The 13258-nt window shown below is 36.3% G+C and overlaps 1 protein-coding gene across 3 annotated transcripts; it reads left to right on the top strand.

Moving 5' to 3' along the window:
- The first annotated feature begins 2278 nt into the window (after positions 1-2278).
- Positions 2279-13028, top strand: LOC110789486 (uncharacterized). 3 transcript variants are annotated; one of them, XM_021994156.2, is made up of 7 exons: positions 2279-3086; positions 4085-4225; positions 5420-5775; positions 10747-11491; positions 11584-11680; positions 11769-11823; positions 12584-13028. In XM_021994156.2, exons 1-7 carry the CDS (start codon positions 2657-2659, stop codon positions 12641-12643), a joined length of 1884 nt encoding a protein of 627 aa, XP_021849848.1. In that variant the 5' UTR covers positions 2279-2656; the 3' UTR covers positions 12644-13028. The 3 variants fall into 3 exon arrangements, with proteins under 3 accessions (XP_021849848.1, XP_021849851.1, XP_021849850.1); XM_021994159.2 differs by lacking the exon at positions 2279-3086 and adding an exon at positions 3602-3756; XM_021994158.2 differs by lacking the exon at positions 2279-3086 and adding an exon at positions 3612-3756 and having other exon boundaries at positions 4059-4225.
- The last annotated feature ends 230 nt before the right edge of the window (positions 13029-13258 follow it).

The raw sequence follows: 13258 nt of genomic DNA, 5'->3' as shown, positions 1-13258 counted from the left end.
AACCGAAATCTAAAAGAAATAATAGTAACCCTGTGTCACATCTGTGACGGAATTCCCTACACGTAAAAGAAGCAATACAACGTCTTGTATCACGAAATAGAAGTAACTATCCTACGATCTCGTACTTTCACCATTGTTCATACTCGAGGTGTATACGTTCCAAGAGTTTTGAAGCTTATTCGGTTTCACTTTATGTTTATTAATATTTTATTAAAAGCCAGACACAATCAAATAAACAATTAATAAATGAACAACCAAACAATGTTTTTTTTTAAAATCCTTTCGGACTTGTGAACAACACACAACGACTCTAATGAAATACTCCTTTGTTCCTTCTCAACATGATTCTACATGTGAGTCCACAACATTATGTTTGTTAACATGCGGGTTGTGCACTAGGCACAAATGACTCCTAATTTAATTCACATTGACAATGACTCATTAATGTATACCCTACATATGTGGTTACTGAAATTGAATACCCTACACATGTGGTTTCTGAAATGGTATACCCTACACGTACTGACTAATCACATGTGGTTACTAACTAGTGCAACATGGCACGAACGACTTGGCCCATAATATGCTAGACCTTACGTACAATAGCATAAATAACTTGTTTGCATGCGAATAAATCATACATGCACAAAACATACTTGGACTGCATGCTTGCTATAAACTTCAACAAACATAAATAATACAAACATGCTTCCTCACATACTCAAACATGAATCCAACAATCCAAGTAAACGTGAATCACGACAACATAGACATGACATGTATTCACATGATTTAATTGGGCCGCTCTAGACTTGTACGTACCTTGAATACCTAACTAGAGGGGCCACTTGGTGATTAACTTCCAATTAAAATAGAAATCATCTCCGATCCTATCATGAAATAAATAAATCTTAATTAATCTTCATGATCATTAAATTTTCAGCAACATTATTAGGTTATAAATCGCTTGAATTAAATAGAAATTAATCGTTATTAATAAAAATATTAATTCTAATTAATCACTTAAAACCCTAGCATGAATAATAATTAATTTCATGCATAAAACCATTAAAAATTGACACTTTAATGATCATAAACGGATCTGAAAATTCATATTGATTATCATAATTAAAATCAACATCTAATTATGCTAATCAATTAATCATGTGAGTTTAATTAGAACCCTAACCCTAATTCAACATTAAAATCTATAAAATTTATAAAAATGATGCTTTACTTTATAATTCAAATCTGAAAATTAATAACTTTATAAATATTTTCAACATCAATAATCCAACATAAAAAATCCATAATTTGGTATTCATAACCAATCCCAAAATAATTTAAATCATCAACATAATAATTAATCATAATTTAAAAACGATAATTTAAATAGAGATAGGTTAGGAAGAAGAGAATCATACCGGTCGGCTAATTAGCACGACAACGGTGGTGGTGGTCGATGGAAAAGAGAGAGCGAGTAGGGGTGTGCGGTGCAGCAGCGCGGGTCAGGCCACGTGTTGTTGTTACGTTGTTGCTGCTTATGTGCGGGCGACGCACGCGGGGAAAGGCAGAGCAGCGCTGGCGCGCTCGGGCAGAGGGACGTGAGGTGCTAAGCGCTAGGCGAGGGGACAACATCACACGCACGAGCGAGGGCTGAAGCAGCGACGAGCGGTCGTGAGGCCTGCTGGGCGCGCTGGGTGCTCGGGCTCGAAGAGGAGAGAGCAGTGGAGGAGAAAGTGAGAATTTGAGGGTTAATGAAATTAATGTGTAGGGATTTGTGAGATATCAAGGGGTATTTATAGGTTTCGAATCCTTGATTTAAGGCCTAACGGTCCAGTCTACTAACTTATGGGAGAAGACCAACTCCTTTCGGGTATTGGTTGGACTTAAATATCCCTTGATGAGCTAGGTTTAAGAAGGCTCCTTTCTGGTTTCACTAAATCAAGACTGAGCTTGCTTTATTTGTTTGGGTTAGTAAGAATTGGATTGGGCTAGAAGTTTTAATTTTTTTTGATGATTCAAAACTAAATTAAATTTCCCAATTCAAAATACAAACCGTCATCTCTCTAATTTACGGGTTTAACAGAAAAATGGTTGATTAGGGGTTAATGAGTTTACGACGTTAACGCCCGTTAATCGATAAAGGTATTTGGTAAATTTTAAGAAAACTCATGGGTATTTGGTGCATTATGAAAAATTGTGGTGCCTTTCTACTCATTTCTCCTTCACATAAGCATCACAATTCTCTCACATTTACAATTTCACTAGTGCCCTTTGGATCTCTAGTCCTCGGCCTCCCATTTTAACTTTTGTATAACCAATTAACCATGTTTCTTTAAAATCTTCACGGTAATTCCCTCATCCCCATCGAGCATTAAAATTCTAGTAATGAATATCCACTTATGTCGTTTAATGTCACCCCTAATTACCCAAATCCACCGTTAAGCTTTCCAAAATCAATCAATCAAAAAAAACAAAAAAAAAACAAATGAAAGAAACACACAGGAAAGTTTGTCTTCCTCATTACCTCGTTTCTCACACTTTCTCTCTCTTCCCTAAATCTCAATTTCCAAATCTTTCTCCATTAATCAAAATCATTCCCCCAAAAAATTAAAATTAAAAAAACCTCCCAAAAATAAAAAAGAAGTAAATTATGGAACCTCGACGAGTCCCCCAAAATAACCCCAAAATCCGCCAAGTTGGTTTCACCTTCAATTCTCAAACCCAAAACCCTCACTCTCAACCTCCTCTCTCCACCACCATCTCCGGCGGCGCCGTTGAAAACAACACCTCCACTCTCTCTCCTGTCATGATTCCTCCTCCACCTTTTCTCGATACTTCCACTTCTCTCCCTGTTCCCGTCCCCGCAGCCGCCGCAATCCCCGCCGCCCGCCGAGTTTACGACGATTCTCATTCCTACCTTGCCGCTTCTTCTCCTGAGTCAACTCAGCCTGATTTATCCGAAGACTGGCTTCGTAGCAGTTCTGGTAAATATAGCCTTGCTTTTGATATGTCTGGTGTTAATTCTCCCGTTGCTGATGAACAATCTACCGAGGGTGCTGAAATTACTGTTGCTAATCATGGTTAGTACTCCGTAATTCTATTTATTAGTAGTGATTTTTTTTATATAAAATTTAGATTCGAGTTGAAAATTTTCTGAATTGATCTTGAGGATTTATTTATTGTTTGTATAGAGTTTTGAAATTAGTTGTAAATTTAATTCGGTAATGAGAAGTGCTCTGCCGAACCCTGCTCGAGTCAAACCGACTCTGCATTATATTGTTGATGAGTTGCAAAAAATAGGTTCAAATTGGCTAATATATAACGTGGGGGAATTGTAGAGTATATGTTGAATTTTTGATTTTTTTAATGCTTTTGGAGCGTCATGAAAAAGTACAGATTCGAATTTATTTTGAAGATATGATGATAACATTCCCTGCAATTTGATGCTCTTTTGGAAGCAAAAATGGGGAATATTAATTGATTACCAGCGGTGTCAAATTGTATACTTGTCAACATCTATTCCAACTGAAGTGCTTTAGTCTTTAGGTTTTATTCTCGATAAGTAGATTCCGGGGAATCGAGGATAGTGTAAGCTTTTTTATCTTCCTTTTTTGTTTCCGGGGTTTAGTTTTTGTACGAAGAGCTCCTTTGTATTTAAGCTTAGTTCTAGACCCTGGGTAACTCGTTTCATTTAGAGCATTGTGGTATTGCTTAAGTGTTTGGAAGCGGAATGGATCGAGATGAGGCCAAGTAATAAACTCTCTGATTCTCACTATTTGTGCATTCATTCTTCCCAATTAATTTTTAATATTGGTTTATCGATTGACTAGACAAGTAGAAATCATTTATGCATTCGTTTTAGAAACTGAAGTAGTTTTTCAGTAGTTCAGTTGCAGAACATTTTGCAGCTTTTTTTTGGTGGTGGTGGTGGTGGTGGTGGTGGTGGGGGGGGGGGGGGGGGTTGTTAGTTCCATTTCTTTTCATAAACTCATTTACTCCATTGTAAATTGCCTATAGTAAGTTTCTGTTGTTTTACATGCTCCATGTTGCAGTTTTTTTAATGAAAACAATGATGCAGAGAAGGGAGCAAATGTATCAGAAGTACAAGTGTCTCACGAAGACAAGAAGCTTTCCTCAAAACCATCTAAGGATAAACTTAGCAAAGCTGAAAGGCGTGCTTTACAGGAGGCTCAGAGAGCTGCCAAATCTAATAAAAAAGGTTCACACTTTTTCACGTCTTTTCATATATGGGATAATGGGTGAGTGGAAGGGGTGTCACAAAGTGGTAAATATGGTGCGCCATTTGCCTAAATCATACAGTATACCATTAGTCTAAGTTTTGTTCACTTGTTGTCGAATATCATGCTTAAAAAAAGATAATTTTGCCAAGATGTAAAAATAGCCTTTTCAGATGCAGTTGGCTTAATATAGTACGACTTTGAGTAGGTACCTCATCTTCACATTTTTTATCTTCCATCTTTCCTGTGCATTACTTTGACGAGATACCTGTTTTTATGCTTTTGTTGTAGCTTGGCATTTAACTGGTCAAGAAATGAAATGAGAAAGAAAGAATATTACTCTGTAGCTTTTCTTTTTGAAACTAAGAAAGCTATGTTCCCTCTGTTATAGTGTCCTGTGTATTGTGTAAATGCTACGCGATATATTTACTATGAGGAATATTAGTGACTTAGAGTAAATTCTATAGCTTTTGGGGTCAAATTCTTATTTTTTTCCTGTTAGTACAATGGATCATTGAGTGGGGAAATTAGACACTACATATCATTTTAGTGATTAGATTTCCTCCCTCGTTCCACAAAGATGTTCCTCTCTCACTATAGCTCCAAATACCAAGAGGAAGAAGAAAGAAGAAGAAAAGTGGGGTCAATGAGTTACTTTTGCGTACAGAAGGGGATTTTATAGTGTGGCTAAGGCTAAAATGGGAAAATTTCTTTGCCCAAATAGAAATAAAGAAGAAGCGGTAGAACTTTATGGGATGGCTAAACGAAAAAGGGAAGAACTTTGTGGAACAAAGGGAGAAATTAATAATTTTAAATTAAAAAAGGTTCAAGTACTATAAGATAAGGGGGAGTTGATGTCTTGCTATCATTTGTTAGAACAGATGCAAGAGCATAGACGAGACAAAATTGTTCTATTTATATTAGTAGAGTTGATTTGGCAAATGGAATGACCATCTTAACGAATTCAGGGAAACTCGTAATCTATATAGCCTTTAAAGACTCAGTTAGCGCCTTAACAAAGTTTTTTGATATGGAATAATGCTTCAAATATCGTATGCAATTATTGTTCAAAATTTGGAATATGTTTGAATACTTACCTTTAAATACTGTGGTATACACAAGCATTTAGCAAAACATTGATTGATTTGACTTAATTTTGGGTGTGATTATTGCAGCTGCGGCTTCTGGAGTAGCAGCTCATGTCACTGGAAAACCGACTGAAGCATCTAAGCAACCTCCACAAAAGAAAAATGTTCCTTTGAGAACATCCTCAGTACCAGTTTCTGAAACGAAAGGAGGCAATCAACCATCAGAGAAAGATAAGAAGAAGGATATTCCCCATCCTCGGATGCAATATGATGACAAGAGCAGAGTGGAAAAGGCTAAAAAGCGTTCTGTTGTTAAGCAAACTGAAGTTAGAAACAGAGTGGAGCTCTTTCGGCATTTGCCTCAGTATGAATATGGAAATCAGATCCATGACCTCGAGTCAAAAATTTTCAATCATGATTCAGTTCATCCTGCCGTGTATAAGGTAATCTACCTTACCAGTTATGTTCCCTTTTTTCAGTTAGAAGGAACTGGACATTGTTTATGATTTTTAGCTGTCTAGTTATTGGACCGTGCGCTAGCGCGCACGATCCCCCAAGGTATAAAAAAAATTGTTTCGTAAAAGGACATTTACAAATTTATGGCGAACTCTAGGAAAACAAAGCTAAAGCTCGATTTGCTCGTAATTGATAATATGTGATTATAAATACGTTTACAAGAGGTTCCATTTTTATTTTATCATTCCACGTGCAATATTAAGCTCTCCGAAATTGTTATTGTAGTATTCCACATGAAACATTAGCAACGTGCTTAGGTTGAAAATGAAAAGGGGAGCATCTCGTAGAAAAGCAAAGACAAAAAGAAGGTTGAAAATAGACATTACACTATTGATAAGAATAAGACAAAAGAAAAACAAAGAAAGAAATTAGGGGTATGTAGGTAATTGCACTATTGGGTGAATAGTAATAGAAGTTCAAGGCTTTATAAGTGTTAGGATCATAAAACATGCTCTTATTTAGAGTTGATTTAGTGGTGTTAAGCAGTGTAGATTATATCTTAGATATATGCTTGCTGTCAGGTTTCAGTTAAATGAATTAAAGGGCTACAGTTGTCCCGCGTCGTATACGTGTCTTCATTGTCATCACTGCCATAACCCAAACAAATTAGAGAACACTTTATAAAGTTTTAGTGGAAAAGTGAGGGGAAATGCGGTGCTTGAGTGTCAATCTTATGCTTAGGTTATTTGATCTCTGTTTTATATTAATATACAACTGAATTACTAAATCTTTATCTTTAAAGCTGCTTGTTAATTATATAAAAAAGTATGTATTGTGTATGTCCATGATCTAAGGAAAAAAATAATGGATGCCAAAGATGAGACAGTAATACACAGGAGAAAATAAAATTGACTTAAAGGGAGAATGGAGTGCGTTGGAGAAGTTCTCCCGCCCTCTTTTTTTCGAATCCCGGTTTTGCTCAAAGCCAGGTTCAATGTAGTCATCAATAACTACTAAATACGCCCTCCATCCTGAAATTACAGTCACATATGCTTTATTTAAAATTTGTAGTTGAATTTTCTTTTTTGAGATTTGGTCTTTGGTCCATTTTTTATGATATTAGAAAGAAGAATTTAAAAGCTGCCTTTTATGTCATTCACTTATTTGGGTGTGGTAAATCATTTTCTGTGCAGAGGGATTACTCCCGTTGTCCTTTGTATGGTTGGTTAAGGACGGAAAACAGTTTTCGTAAGGGTGGATACCATTTTTCTTCCACCTCTCGTTCCATCCATTCTCCCTCTCTTGTTTTCATTTTGCAAGGAACTGAACAAAGGAAAGCTAATTTGTGAGTGTGTTTTCCTCTCAAAATAGCTTCCACGGAAATCATTTTAATTAAAAATGTTTTCCTTCAAATAAGTCAAAGCCCTAGCCCTTAGCATAATTAAGCATTAAAAATTGTAGCTTTTGAACTAAAATCACTTTTGTCTCCGAGTATTATGCATAGTATAAGAGAAGGGAATTGTCATTGTGATTATTGATTAAATTACACACTTAGAGGTAACTTGAGCAAGAATAAGAGGAGAGTCATGCAAAGAATCAACATAGGGGGAGGGAGACTTTAGGAAGGAGCATTATAATTAGGTTGTTAGTTGCTTGAAGAAGTTAATTAGTTAGTGAGGGTACTAGCACTATAAATAGTGCTTATTAGAAGAGCATGGATCATATGAATATTGATGAGAGTTTTAGTTAGCTTTTAGAGTTTTAATTGGGAGAGAATCAGGCCTCTCGAAAGCTTTAATATCCTTTACTTTTTCTGTAATCCCACATTATTAATAAAAATCATTTTCTTCTTCCTTATTTTTTGTCATTAACGGTGTCTAAGCTAAGTTCGCTCTTAGCTAGTCGGTTGGTCTTTTAACAGAGGATATGAAGGAGAGAGAAATTATGAAGAAAATTGTTAACTTCTATTGCTTTGTTTTAGCTTGTAGTTGGGAGTGTCCAATCACTCAAAGGCCTGACACTGTAGCCACCATTTGGTGATTTAATTGCATCAAATTACAATCAACTATCAATTTCCCCCCATACTCTCATCTTTCTCGCTCCAACAGTTCTGATTAATGTAATGCATTGGGTATAGGGGCAAGGAACATTAAAATTGTGCTTATGTTGTATTTATTTTTGGAAATTTATTTTCATTATAATTTATTTATTTTGGAAATTAATTGTCATTATAATTCAGTTAGAGGTAACTTAAGCAACAAGAAGGGGGGAATCGTTTAACCTATAAACAGAGGATATTAAGGAGAGAAATTGACGCAGAAATTGATTGAGTTCATTTTACTTTGGAAAATTTGTAATTATTAATCCAACCTTTGCCCGGTTTTCTTTAATTAAGCCTACCTATGCAATATTTCTAAATAATCCAACCTTTATGACCCAACTACTATTATTAAGCCTAGCAAGTTAATAACCTGCTGTAACCGGTATTCACCCTTACGTGGCAATATAACCGTTACAATTTACTCCCTCCGTCCCAGAATAGTTGTTACACTCTCTTGGGCACACAGTTTAATGCGATAAGTAGTAGTGTGGTTATCAATTGTTATTTTATTGAAAAAAGTAGATGTGATAGGAGTTAGTGGGGTATTTTTTTAATTGAATGAGAGAGGGTGTGGGGACAAAAAAAAAGTTTAGTGGGAAGAGAGAGACAATATAATAATTGTGGGGTCATTCCTAATTTAGAAGTGTAACAACTAATCTGGGACGGACGAAAAAGGAAAGTGTAACAACTAATCTGGGACGGAGGGAGTAATTTTTTTTTTCCCCTCCTTTTTTTTAATTGTTATTCTAATGTTCGTTCCTCTCTCCTCTGCGATTTAATTGCTTCAGCTCTGCAATTTTCGTTTCTCTCTCCTCTGTTCATCATTTATCTTCTACCTCTTCTCCACCATTGTTGATCCCTCATACCTCTCCATTCGAAGTTCGTCAAAAATAATCAGCAATTGCTATGACTGGGTTAAACCAATCAACTGTTGGATCTGGGTTAAGGGTTAAAAGGAGAGAAGGGTTAAGGGTTTTTTGAAAAAAAAAAAAATTAGAAAATCCTGTTTAGGTGGCACGTGATGTGACGTGTCCAAAATTTTAGGAGGGAAATCAACTTTAGGTTGTCAACGTTTTTAATGTTGACTTTGTAACAGGTAACCGGTCACCCAAGCTTAATAATAGAAGTTGGGTCATAAAGGTTGGATTATTCAGAAATATTGCATAGGTTGGCTTAATTAAAGAAAACCGGGCAAAGGTTGGATTAATATTTACAAATTTTCCTTTTGCTTTTGGTATTTGTAGTTTTGGGGTGTCCAGCCACTCGAATGACTTGGATTTTAAACCCCATTTGATGATTTAATAGCATCAAATTACAATCTACTATCGATTTCCCCATATTATCTTCTTTGTTATTTCAGTAATTCTGATTTCATGCCCTTTTCAACATTATAATACTGTTCATAAGAATGCAAGATTATTAATCTCTAGTTTGCCCTGCGTGGCTGCTTTTTTTTTCAAACCCTGTGCAGTAATTGTGAGCTATCTGGAGTATTTAGAGTTGGATAATAACTTTTCGTTGGGCTTGAGATGCTGTTCTTTTTATTTTATATAAAGACGTAATGTTATTATCGGGCAACTTATTACCATAAAAGCCATATTAACAGATGTTCTAGTGTTAAAGCCATCAAAGTAAAACAACTCAGCTAACCAAACAACAGGAAGGTCAAATATGAAGTGTGCCTTACGGAGGTTAATTCCCCTGTCATCCTATATTAGAAAGCTTATTGTCAATGTGCTTCTTTCCCTTTAAGGTGTGTCTCAATCTGAAAGTGAAACTTAGAAAATGAAGTACTGAGCAGTTCCAAATCCATCCAAAATAGTTTAAAATTTACTTCCCCCGTTTCTTTATTGTTACAACTTACACTTTTCAGACATACCAAGAACTCAAGAAGAGGGGGGAAGAAATAAGAGGGGTATTTGACCAACATAGTTAATTAAGCTAATTAACCACCAGTCCAACACCCCTTAAACTCATCCCTGTCAATTTATCGAACCACACATCTACATATCCACCACCATATCTACGGATGCACCACCACCTACCCTCTTTGACAGTCAACAATAATAATAAACCACAACTGCACCAATCTATCTTCTTCCCTTCATTCTCATCACCAAATTCTCACCACCATTTACCACCTTCCGTTTTTTTGAACACAAAAGAAGAGAAGGAGAGGGAAAGAAGATTGAGAAAGAGAACACCGAAGCACAACCGCACCCTCTCGCAGCCACCACGACTTGCAGTAAAATGCGGCCGTGTTGTAACCACAATCGCCGTTTCGTCAACAAAAAGATTTGTCAAATTGCCATAAACCTAACTTTCTCTCTATATATGGCGCCTTCTCTATCTCCACAGTCCCACCCCTTCATGATACTTTCCTGTTCTATTGCCAAGAAATACAACTTCTTTGAGCCGTCAGTTTCATTCAACTTCACCTCCGTTGTATCTCCTTCTTTCACCCTTATGTTGGTTTCGGTGTTTGGGGTTGTAGATTTGGAAGGGAGGTGTCTATATGGTGGTTTTGCAGAAAGTGAGTGGTGGTGATGGTGGTGGCGGCGGCAGTTGTGGGTTAGTAGCAGCCTAGCAGGGAGGAGATGGAGGGGTTGAGGAGAGACACAGAGAGAGAGTAGGGAATTATAACCATGGGCACGGCCGATTGGTTAATGAAATACCACAGTTTGTTGGTTTAAATAATGTCAATTCGGTAATGTTGTAATAAAAACTGTCCATTTTGAGCTGTGTTGTAAGTATTGTGACATTTCCATTTTCGGGATGTATTGCAAGTATAAAAATATGTTGTAAGTACGTGTTATGACTGCTATCTGGCTAAACAACATTCTGTTTTTAATGGCAGGTTGGTTTGCAATATTTGTCAGGCGATATATCTGGAAGTAATGCACGATGTATCGCGATGCTCTGTGCTTTTAAGGAAGCTATTGAGGACTATCATACACCAGCAGATAAAATTATAACTAGAGATTTAACTGCAAGGCTCAATAGCTATGTGTCATTCCTAAGCGAATGCAGGCCTCTCTCTATTAGTATGGGAAATGCAATAAGATATCTAAAGACTCGCATTACCAAGTTGCCTTCAAGTCTTTCTGAGTCAGAAACAAAAACTGCTATATCTTCAGATATTAATCGTTTTATTCATGAAAAAATAGTTGTAGCGGACAATGTTATTGTGCAACAGGCTGCCACAAAAGTTAGGGACGGCGATGTTCTTCTTACTTATGGTTGTTCCAGTGTTGTTGAAATGGTATTGGTTTATGCCCATGAGCATGGGAAAAAGTTCCGTGTTGTTATTGTTGATTCACGACCAAAGTTTGAAGGTCAAGGTTTGCTTCGAAGGCTGGTTGCAAAAGGTTTGAGCTGTACATACACGCATATTAATGCGGTTTCCTATGTCATGCATGAAGTCACGAGAGTTTTTTTAGGCGCTGCGTCCATATTTTCTAATGGAATTGTTTATTCAAGAATTGGAACTGCATGTGTTGCTATGGTTGCTCATTCATTCCGTGTTCCAGTATTAGTTTGCTGTGAAGCCTACAAGTTTCATGAGAGAGTCCTACTGGATTCCATTTGTGCCAATGAACTTGGTAATGCACTTTCTTGACTTATTGAAGTATGCTTCACAAGTGTTTTCTTAGGCCTCATCCAGATTTTCTAATGATGGGTATGTTCCTTGCAGGCGATCCCGATGTTATTGCAAAGGTACCTGGTAGAAAGGATGTAAACTATTTGAGTAATTGGATGAATAAGGAAAATTTACAACTCCTACATTTACTGTGAGTATCCTATATTCTTTTCATTGTTTTGGATAAAAAAAGTAGATCCTAACATCAGGCCTAATGACACTAATTATGCCATTTACAGTTATGATGCTACCCCCTCAGATTACATATCTTTGATTGTCACGGACTATGGCATGGTAAGTATCTTTATGTTGATATGCAATTTTTGTTTTTTATACTGTTTCCTTTCATCTATCTTGCTATATGCATAGGACTCTACTCTTTTTGAAGATTCATATATCAATTTTCTAGAGATATATCTTCTTCGGATTTATGTTAATGTGCTGATTATCCTCTTCGGATTTTCCATTGGGTGTTCCTCATTTCTTTATCATATTTAGCGAACCTTGCCTTTTCGAATCACAACTTCTTCTGAAAAGGCACCATCTTGAATTTTACTGTCTCTAGGTTCTTAGACAAAGTAATTTCTCCATATCTTATAGCTTTATGAGCTGTAAGTGTATGCTTGTGCTCAGCAATTATTAGCCTGCTGATCAAGAATAGTAAGAATAAACAATTGGAAGTGGGTAGAGATTAAAAAAAGTAAAAGATATTGTTGGTAAAAGGAGAAGATTATGACGTGGAGAAATAAATGAGCGAAGTGCAAAATGGACAGTGTGGGGATGATTTTGGGAAGAGAAGGGAGTTTGCCTTGAACCCTGGAAAGGTTTTAGAGAATCCTTTGGGAGAAGCGGGAATGGATGGGGATGCAAAAGTTTGCTGGCATGGCTGTTGTACAATAGCAATTGCCGAGTTATTCGGAAATTAACAATAACTACATGGGATGAACAATATTAAACCATTTCAATTTATTGAACTTGGTGCAGTTTATAAAACGGCTACCTTTGAAGTCTCTGTAAATTCCCAATTTCTAATTTCAGAATTTGTTGCTTACAGATTCCACCTACAAGTGTGCCAGTGATTGTGCGTGAATATGGGAAAGAACACCTATTTTGATGTGCAGAGACTGTGTTTGGATACTTGTTGATACCAAGGCTAACTAATGTAAAGGTGTTTGGTTTGAGCGTCATTTTTAATGTCGCAAATTTGATCCCGTATACGAGTGAAAGCTCATTTCATGTAACCTTGATAAGCATCTGCACCAAACAGTTTTGATCTCAGCATTCTTTGACACAAATTATTGTCAATGTACTATCTTTGACTTTGTTTAGAATGATTTAGTGTCGACTAGAATAATAAAATCACAGTTTGAGAATTAAGTGTGTTCTAGTTTTACAGTCTAGAGTATACTAAGATATGAGGTGTAATTCTTTTTTTTTCTTTTTTTAACGGGGTGTAATTCTTATATATATATATACCGAGTAACAAAATTTTTGTTTGAGAGTGATTATTATTATGATGATTAGTGATGTATGAACCATTATTATGATATCTGAATTCAGATAGATGTAGGGAAAACTCGGTTCTGATTGTGATACCCATTTGTTGAAGCCTCGAAGGCAACTATTACAATAATCCAATTTAATTACCGAACAACAAAAACCAGTCTGTGGTAAACTCATTTTTGTTATGTTATCCTATTCGGTTTACCTCAATTAAGTGGATTGTATA

The sequence above is a fragment of the Spinacia oleracea genome, chromosome 5 (assembly GCF_020520425.1).
Source record: "Spinacia oleracea cultivar Varoflay chromosome 5, BTI_SOV_V1, whole genome shotgun sequence".
NCBI lineage: Eukaryota > Viridiplantae > Streptophyta > Magnoliopsida > Caryophyllales > Amaranthaceae > Spinacia > Spinacia oleracea.
This window is presented reverse-complemented; position numbering and strand designations above follow the sequence as displayed.

Excerpts from the sequence above, each read along its gene's own strand:
- LOC110789486 (XM_021994156.2), top strand. The coding sequence starts at position 2,657 with ATGGAACCTCGACGAGTCCCCCAAAATAACCCCAAAATCCGCCAAGTT. Across the intron at positions 3,087-4,084 it reads AATTACTGTTGCTAATCATG|AGAAGGGAGCAAATGTATCA; the intron begins GTTAGTACTCCG and ends ACAATGATGCAG. Across the intron at positions 11,492-11,583 it reads CATTTGTGCCAATGAACTTG|GCGATCCCGATGTTATTGCA; the intron begins GTAATGCACTTT and ends TGTTCCTTGCAG.